The sequence below is a fragment of the Carlito syrichta genome, unplaced genomic scaffold (genome assembly GCF_000164805.1).
Source record: "Carlito syrichta isolate Samal-C Ts95f unplaced genomic scaffold, Tarsius_syrichta-2.0.1 Scaffold312219, whole genome shotgun sequence".
Classification (NCBI taxonomy): domain Eukaryota; kingdom Metazoa; phylum Chordata; class Mammalia; order Primates; family Tarsiidae; genus Carlito; species Carlito syrichta.
The window spans coordinates 235,021-244,695 of NW_007256315.1; the positions used below are offsets into that span (position 1 = coordinate 235,021).

Below are 9,675 nucleotides of genomic sequence, written 5' to 3' on the forward strand. Positions count from 1 at the left end.
ACAGCAGTCTGGGCGACAGAAAGAACTCAAAACAAAACAAAACAAAACACTTTGTGATCAGGTGCGGTGGCTCACACCTATAATCCCAGCACTTTGGGAGGCAGAGGTGAGAGGATTGCCTGAGCCCACAGTTCGAAACCAGCATGGGCAACATGGTGAGGCCTCATCTCTACAATAAATCAAGATTAGCTGGGCGTGGTGGTGCGTGCCTATGGTTCCACCTACTTGGAAGGCTAAGGTGGAAGAATTGCCTGAGACCAGCAGGTCGAGGCTGTGGTGGTCATGAGTGTGCCACTATACTTCAGCCTGGGCAACAGAGACTCCAACTCAAAAACAAATAAACAAACAAACAACAAAAGTTTGTATTGTGGACTAATAATAGACATAATAGATGCTAAGGTAGTAGAGACAGTTCCCACACACCCTTCAGTCAGCTGTCCCTTATGTGAGCGTCTTATAAGGCCACAGTATCCCCACCAGTATGAAGACATTAACCTTAGTATAGGACCAATAATGGCACCATAGACTTAGCTCAGGTTTCACCAGTTTTCCCACAAATGCCTTGTGTTCCAGGCACCAATCCAGGCATCCACCTTGCACTGAGTCCTCCTGGAACCTGTGACAGTTCCTCAGCCATTTCTGTATGTCGAGGCCTTGCCACTTCTGAAGCGTGCCGGTCAGGTAGACCCCAGAACAGCCCATCCATTCTGCGATGTTGCCTCATGATCAGACTGGGGTGTGGGCTTGAGGAAGACCCCGTGAGGCGAGGGGCCTCCGTGCCTCACATTGGAGGCCCGTGACAGCTGTGATTTGTCACTAGTGATGCCGACTTTCCACATGTGGAGGAGATGCTGTCTCCAGGCTTTCCCATGGTCAGGTTTTTATCTTTCCTTTTATTTCTCTTCTTTGGATGTGAATTGCTGAGTCTGGCCCATCCTCAAGCAGAGGGGAATTTTAAACTCCACTTCCCAGGTGGGAGAGGGTCTGCATGCGGGCCGAGTGTCCCAAACTCGAATATCTGATAGCCAAAAGGCTCCAGAATCCAAAACTTTTTGGGTGCCAACATGATGCTCAAAGGAAATGCTCACTGGAGCATTATGATTTCAGATGTTCTGTTTTGGGATGCTTGACTGGTAAGCACAATGGAAGTCCTCCAAAATCCCAAACCTGAGACATTTCCGGTCCCAAGCATTTTGAATGAAGGATACCCAACCCGTGTAGTATATAAAAACAAAACCTCACATCATCTCAAAGGTACAAAGAGAAAAGTCAGTTTCCCTCCCACCCGGGCCAGCTTCCCCTCTGGGTGACAGCCACTCTCAACAATTTCTTGTATATCCAGAAGGAGAGGTCCCTGCACCTTGCAGGGCTATGGTGAGGACAGAGACTGATTGAGAACAACTGTGAAGAGCCAGCAGATGCTCCGCGTTTCTTCCCTCCCTCCACGTCTTTCCCGCTTCCCTCCCTGGCCCAGAGGTTCTGCACAGAGAGAGCAGGCCAAGGTGGCGGGGACGGGTGCTGGGGATAAGGTGGGGGTACACAGAGGGGTGAGGGAGGCCAGGAGGGCGGGTACTTACTAATGGCCCCAGTGTACGTTGGCTGCGTCAGGTCCTTGGGCACCTTCCTGTAGATGTCAAACCTGCGGAGAACAGACGGAGCAGGGGTGAGGAGGGCACCGGGGCGGGTCTCAAGGCCATGGGGCGGGGAGGGAATGGTTCCACCCAGACTAGCTCCTTCCCCTCTCTCAGGGCACCTCCTCCAAGAGGCCCCCCGCCCCACAATACTGAGATCACACCCATCGCTGGCTCTTCTTTATGACACTCATTAGTCAATGTCCTCACAAGGAACCGTGTTCACCTGATCATTTACACTCCTTGGTGGGTTTCCTCCATCCGTGAGGGCAGGGGCCTTGTTACCCGTCGTTCCCTGCCGTTGTGGGCCTGACACACAGTAGGCGCTCAATAAATAACTGTGGAATGACTCAAAGCCCTGAGTCTCAAACCCTACCGTGGACCTGGCACACAGTAGGTGTTCAATAAGTAACTGTGGAATGATGTGAAGCGCTGAGTCGAATCCCTGCTGTGGACCTGGCACACAGTTGGCACTCAATAAGTAACTGCGGAATGACTCAAATCCCTGAGTCCTGGGTGACTATGATGTTGGAGGAAGAAGGGAAACGTCTGCACAGCCTTCTGAGTTATGTGACGCCGCTGGATACTTGGTTCACGTCAGTCCTCCTCCCCCTCTTCCCTTTCCTGCCTCCACCCCCCCACCTGCAGTTTCCATGCTCCCCCCACCTCCATGCCCCCCTCCAGCTCCTGCCGCCTGCTTCTTGGAGATTCCTCGTGCTCTAAGGCATGAGGTTAACAGAAAATCCGCTCGCGACAGCTCTGGTTCTGGGCTCAGTGGGTTCCCTCCCCAGAAGCAGACAGGTGCTTTCCTTCCCATGGATCCCCCCAGAGAAGAATTTAGAGTTTTGGAATCAGACAGACACAGGTTTAGTTCTGGCCCTGCCTGGTCACCGGCTACTTAAGAGTTAAAGCCCTGGAATCAGACTGCCAGGTTCAAAGCTAGGCTGGTCGACTTTCTCACCTTATGCAAATGACTTTGTCTGAGCCTCAGTTTCTTCATCTGTAAAAAAGAGGCTATTACTAGATCCTGCAAGGCTATGGAGAGCAGTCAGGGGAGCTGATGGTTACGAAGGGTGGATGCAGCGTTCACGGGGGGGGCTCCCATACTGGCCTCCTTCCCTTCCCTTGAACCTGAGTGACACCTCTCTCACAGCAGAGCCTTCCCATCATCAGGGCCCTCAGTCACACACATCCCCAGGCCCTCGGGCAGGACTTGACGGGGGACGGGGAGAGGCCAGTGCACCGGGTGACAGGCAGGCATGTGGCTCCTCCTTGGCACCCTGCTGAACCCAGTGCCACACCTCGGGACCTTGCGTAAGGGCTGACACCCGGCTCCACATGCTCACCCTAATTACTCGTGAACTATACTCAGTTTCCCGAGACCTCGGGGCAGAAACATTCCCGCAGCTGCCAAGTCAAAACGTGCCACTTTCTCTGCTGCCTGCTCAGCTGCCAGCCGGCTGTGCTTGGGCCCCGAGGTGCACTAGAAACTGGGGGTGGGGGTGGGTCCCTGCAACTTACTTATCCATACCCACTCACCTCCCTTCACTGGAAATGTAGGAATATTAGAGGCAAGAGTATCATACTGCCTGGGATCAACCAGGCTGTGTGACATTAGGTCTGTCATGTAACCTCTCTGTGCCTCGCTCCTTTGCCTGTAAAATGAGGCCACAACAGTAACTATGTCATGGCACAGTGGGGAGGGTCAAATGACTGAGTATATTTAGAGCACCTAGGATCTGCCTGGCACCCAAGAAGTGCTATATGAGTACTTGCTGTTACTATTATTATATGTTTTTAAGTTGGGATCTCACTGTATTGCCCAGGCTCAAGTGCTACTTCTGCCTCAGCCTCCCGAGTAGTTGGGACTACAGCTGTGTGTCACCACACCCAGCTGATTTTTTTCTTGGTAGCTATGGAATCCTGCTATGTTGCCCAGACTGATCTCAAACTTCTGGGCTCAAGCCATCCTCCCGCCTTAGCCTCCCAAAGTGCTGGGATTACAGGCACAAGAATTGTGCCTGGCCTGGAACATCTTTTTATGTCAGAAACTGATATAGTGTTCAAAAATGGATGGGATATGTCAAAAGGACAAGAAGCCAGCTCGAGGGGGCTCCCACTGGCTAAAGAAAGGACATGAGCATCAAGATTAGTGATTGTCACAGATTATGACCCACTGAATAAAATAGAAAGCCATCGATCTATATAGAAATAAAGAAATGAATAAATCAAAAGTTTGATGAAGAATGGGATAATGACATATCTTCGGGGTACTTCCCCATAAAACACTTGTTAATTACCAAGGGGAAAGGGCCACTCTGCAGTGGAGAAACTTGGCAGACATCACCTTAACCAAGTGAAGAAGTAGACATTGCAGTCGGGGGACACAGCAGCACCATGTGCCTCCTGACATGCTGCATTGAGGAGGACAACACCACTTCTGGAGAGATTCTGCCTAAAATGTCCGCTTGAATCCAACCGTGAGAAAACATCAAACAAATCCAGATGAAGAACATTCTACAAAATAGCTGGGTTGGCGCCAGTGGTTCATGCCTGTAATTTTGGCTCTCTGGCAGGCTGAGGTGGGAGGACTGCTTGAGCCCAAGAGTTTGAGACCAGCCTGAGCAACATACTGAGACCCCCATCTCTACCTAAAAAAAAAAAACAATCAGCCAGGCATTGTGGTGTGCATCTGAAGTTCCAGCTACACAGGAGGTTGAGGCAGGAGGCTCACTTGGGTCCAGGAGTTTGAGGCTGTGGTAAGCCATGATTGTGCCACGGCACTCCAGCATGGGTGACAGAGTGAGACTCAGACTCAAAAAACAAAACACACACACACACAAAACCCCAAACCCAAATATCTAGCTAGCACTTGTCAAAAGTATTAAGGTCAGCCGGGCTCGGTGGCTCAGCCTGTAATCCCGTGCCTTTGGGAGGCTGAGGTGAGTGGATTGCCTGAGCCCGCGGGTTTCAGACCTGCCTGGGCAGCGAGACCTCATCTCTACAATAAATCAAAAAATCAGCCGGGCATGGTAGTGCTCGCCTGTAATTCCGGCTACTCAGAAGGCCAAGGCGGAAGGATCACTGGAGTCCAGCAGGTCGAGGCTGCAGTGGCCGGGAGCGGCCACTGCATTCCAGTCTGGGTGATGGAGTGAGACTCCAACTCAAGAAAAAAAAAAGTATTAAGGTCATAAAGTACAAGGAAAGACAGGGAACTGTCACAGACTGAGGGGATTCAAGAGATGTGGCAACCAAATCTGATGTGGGATCCTGGATCAGAAAAAGGACATCATGGGCCATAGGACGGACCCCAAATAAGACTGCAGACTGGCCCACAGCACTGGAGAAGGCCTCTTCCTGGTTCTGAGTGGACTTGTGGTTACTTTAGATGTTCACACTTGGGAAAGCTTGGGTGAGGGGCAAGTCTGTAATGATTTCAAAACAAAAAGCTAAAAAAATTTAAGTTTAATGAAAATAAAGTAAAACCAAAGGGGGAGATACCATGTACCTGGTCCCCGGAGGCATCTGAATGTGGGGTACTGGTTTATCAAATGTTTGCTGCATGTGCTGGGGTAAGGCAGGTCCCTCTTCATGGGGGCTGGGGCCGGGAGGGAGGTTGGGGGAAGTATGAAGCCCTAAGACTTGGCCTAAGCCACAGAGGCAAGTGAAGGTCAATGCCGCGCCACCATGACCATCTCCAGCCCATGCTGGGCACTCCAACAGGAATGTTTACATTTATTTCTCACTATTACCCTGGCAGACACTGATATCCCATTTTTCTAGGGAGGAGATAGAAACTCAAAGCCACCAAGTCAGTGAGTAGCAGAGCTGTGATTCGAACCCAAGTCAGAGTCCACGGGCCAGGTCTGCCCACTGCGCTGTACTTGTGAGAGTCGTCCACATAGAGCTTACTTATTGGCATCTTAGACTAAAATCTTGAGATCTGTCCATCTGCTTTTCCAAAGAGGCTGCCCCAGAGCACATGAGGGTCTCCGGAAAGACAAGGACCAGCTCAGATTCGTTAATTCACTCAACAGATATTTACTAAGCACCCACTGAGTCAGCTGTGCTCTAGATGGTAGGGAAATAGCCGTGATCAAGGCTGACACAGCCCCTGCCCTCCTCAAGAAGCTGCCAGTTTAGCAAAGCTTTGGACTCCTTGGGAATAGCCGTCTAAACTCTAAGTGCCTAATAATGGCTCCATTCCCACACCACAGAGCTAAGCTGGATGTAGTGGCAGGGTAAGGGGAGAGCTGAAAAAGACCCTGGTTTCAGAGCTGACCACAAGCCAAGTGAGTCAGCAGTGAATGTCACTAAGAAAATGGGCCATGAGAAGGCCGGTGAGAACCCCAGGCATGTGACAGACCAGGAAGTGAGTGTCCTTTGGCTCACATTAGTCAGTCCCTCGCTGTGGTGAGGTGACGCGTTGTGGCCAGAGAATCCAGAGAATGTGGAGGAAAGGGTGCAGCCAATGGGGGAGGGGAATGAATGCCTAGAGCACCCCCACCTTGCACTAGAGGTGTGCCAGGTCCTTGACTGGCATGCTGTTGTCCGATCCTCTCGATCAGCTTTCGAGTTATGGACTGTTGTCCCGTTTTACAGACTAGGCCCGGAGAGGCAGTGGGGTGGCACCCCATGGAGTGCCAGGGGAAGGAGCCAATTTCAGGTCTAATTTGTGTTCCTGCCACTCTTCCCCACAGCAGGCCACGTGGGTAGTAGATACTGCTCAGGACTGGGTTGCTTAGCCTCAAATAGAGTGAGCTGAAGGATGTTCTTTAAGGTTTTAAACGGCCAGGGGAGGGTGGGGGCAGGATTGGCGGTTGTGGGAAACTGCCAGGGAAGGTGGGGGACACACTTCATCAACAAGGGCACCTGCATAATGAACATGTGTATACCTAATTCTGAATTGTACCCCACATCTTTAAAATTAAAATTTTTTTTTTTTAAATGCTCCCTCTTTGACTTACCCTGTGAGTTTTTCAAGGGCAGGTCCTGGTCCTTCTTCCCTCACCTTCCCTCTGCCTGGTCCGCCCAGCCCAGGCCCTTGGGAAACTGAGTCAGTGAAGGGGTATGTACAAGGATAAGGCTCACCTGGGAACCTCAAACATAAGATAAAGGTGAAATACAGGCGTAGTGGCTCATGCCTGTCATCCCAGCACTGTGGGAGGTCGAGGTGGGAGGACTGCTTGAGCCTAGGAGTTCAAGACCAGCCTGGGTAACATAGCCAGACCTCGTCTCTACAAAAAATAAAAACATTAGCCAGGTGTGGTGGTGTGTGCATGTAATTCAAGCTATTCAGGAGGCTGAGGCGGGAGGATCGCCTGAACCCAGGAGGTTGAGGTTGAGGTGAGCCATGATTGTGCCACTGCACTCCAGCCTGGGTGACAGAGTGAGACCCCAAGTTAAAATAAAATAGTAAAATGAGAGGAAATGAATGACAGTAGAGCTGGGTGGTGAGTGCACAGTGTTGCCTTGTGCTGTTCTCTCTACTTCTGTGGATACTTAGAGATCTTCACTCCAAAAAAGGCTGAAATGGGCCAAAATTAGAGCAAGAGAACAATCAGCTAGGTTTAAGAAAGATTGACCCACATGTCAGAAACTGAGAGGACTTTAGAAGCTCCTGGGACCAAGAGGTTTATCCCCTGCTGGGACAGGGTTCTAACACAGATCCGTGAGCCCCAGATGCTGCCACCAGCTCTGGAGGGGACTCTGACATTCCTATGTCCAGTCCGGATACCCCACAGACGAGAGTCCAGAAGCCCCAGAAGGGGAGGGCTTTGCCCAGCTCAAGTGTAATTGAACCAAACAAGCCAACACCTAATCTTTCAGTGCTTGGTGGCTCTGATGCCTTGAAAAGTTGTGAGGCAAAGGTTCTCAACTTGAGAGGCTCTGCCCCTCAGGGGAATCTGTCATTCTGGTCATCACGACTGGGGGTGGGGGTGTCACTGGCCCCTCGTGGGTAGGGCCAGTGATGCCGCCATGATCCCACAGCACACAGAAAGGCCTCCACCATGAAGGATCACCGGCCCCAGGTGTCAGTAGGGCTCAAGTGGAGACCCTGTGAATGGGAATGGGAGCACATCTTCCCATCTCCCCTGCACTCTCCAGGGGGCCTCCAGCTGATCTTGCTCCTCTGGGTGACGTCCCAGCTGTGGCCTCGATGGCCCCAAGGAGACCAGGAATCTGGAGTGAGACAGTCTTTCCCTCTTCCTGCTTGCTCTATGCCTGAGAAGACAGAGCTCACTTGGAAAGGGCTGGACAAAGAAACTCTCAAGGAAAAGAGAAAGTTCACGTGAGTTTACTGTGTGGCTTCCTATAAGGGTGCTGTAAGACCAGTTCAAGTGTCACTCACTCATTTGCTTATTTATTTGAGGTGGGGTCTCACTCTGTCACCCAGGCTGGAGGGCAGTAGCACAATCACAGCTCATGGCAGACTTAACCTCCTAGGCTCAGGCGATCCTCCACCTCAGCCTCCCAAGTAGCTGGGACTACAGGTACACACCACCATGCCTGGCTAATTTTTTGATTTTTTGTAGAGACGAGGTCTTGCTATGTTGCCCAGGTTGTTCTCAAACTCCTGGGCTTAAGCAGTCCTCCCATCTTGGCCTCCCAAAGTGCTGGGATTATAGGCGTGAGCCACCACACCCAGCCAAGTGTCATTATTTTAATCAAAAAGGTGCCAAGTCTATCCTCTAGTTTCATCAGGCCTTAGGATACAACACATTCCAGGAGGACATATGGCCTGGTATTAAAAGGTTGGTATTGAAAGTCGACAAGAACATAGGATTCCCCTAACAGAAACCCACTGTGCGGCCACATCTAGCCTGGAGAGCGAGGAGCGCCTGCAAAACCTGACCCAAGATAAACACGTACCTTCCCTGCTCCCAGTGAGGCAACAGCCACTGGAAACGTCTGACTAATGGATTTCATCTGTAATTTCCTTTCATAGCTGAATGCCTCAGCTTTTCTATTTTAACTTTTGCTGCCTGGTACCTCACTTCTCCCCTGTCCTCGCAGATGAATCTCGGAGCACTCTGTGGTTCGCCATGTGTGGGCGGCCACCGGCAGGAGCTTGTGATGTCACTGTTTCCAAGGCTTAATGACATTAGACGCCATTTCAGAACAAGTCATTGGAAGTGGTGGGTCATTTGTCCCAAAAATAGCTGGAGTTTGGGCCTGCTCAACCCTGCCCACCTGCCCGCTGGAGCCCGCAGTGCCGAGTGCCAGGGTCAGAGGTAAGCTCACTCGTCTGCTCACTTCTGCTCATTGACATGTTCCTTCTGCCTTCCTGAGAACCCCAGGCATGGTGACTGGGCTAGTGCACGTGTGTGCACGTGGCACACAAGGATGTGTGTGTTGGGGCACAGAGGTAAACCAACACCCCAAAGCCATGTGGAGGCAGGTGGGAGTGAGCCTAGAATCATTCTCATCACCCTACCCTGAACCACGACCTTGACATTCCAACTTCCAATATGAAGCCCACACCACTCTCTCCCTCTATCGAAAGGAAAAAAATAAGGCCGGGCAAAGTGGTTCACACCTGTCATCCCAGCACTTTGGGAGGCCCAAGGTAAGAGGATCACTTGAACTCTGGAGTTCGAGACCAGCCTGGGCAACATAGTGAGACTTCATTTCTAAAAAAAAAAACAGGAAAACAACATCCCATGTGCAGATGCTATAAATGGAAATGTATTCTTAGAGAGGCAGAACATGAGCGGGGTTTTTCAAAAGTGACCCATCATCGGATAAAAATACAGACGGCATTTAGAGGCTGAGCGGCAGAGCTATTCCGGGGCCTGGAAGCTCATGCCCATGGCTCCCCGCCAGGGGCGGCCTTTCACAGAGATTTGAAAGGAATCCACTGATGGTGGCGGTGTTTCTAAACTGAGGAGGAGGGTATCTGGGGGAAAGACAGCCATGCCAAGACACCTGTGGCGGCGTCCCTTAGGGGGACATCACATGCCCCACAGCCTCTAACCACAGTGGCCCATATTATTTAGTGTCACTGTGTACCGTGAGACCACCTTTTTTTTTTTTTTTTTTT

General features: G+C 51.1%; 1 protein-coding gene across 1 annotated transcript in view; it reads right to left on the reverse strand.

Annotated features, from left to right (window-relative positions):
• ERGIC1 (endoplasmic reticulum-golgi intermediate compartment 1) overlaps positions 1-9,675 on the reverse strand; it is a 65,855-nt gene that overhangs the window by 53,968 nt on the left and 2,212 nt on the right. The window contains exon 2 of the mRNA XM_008069814.2: positions 1,578-1,686. Coding sequence (XP_008068005.1) covers positions 1,578-1,686 — 109 coding nt within the window. The remainder of the gene's footprint in view (positions 1-1,577; positions 1,687-9,675) is intronic.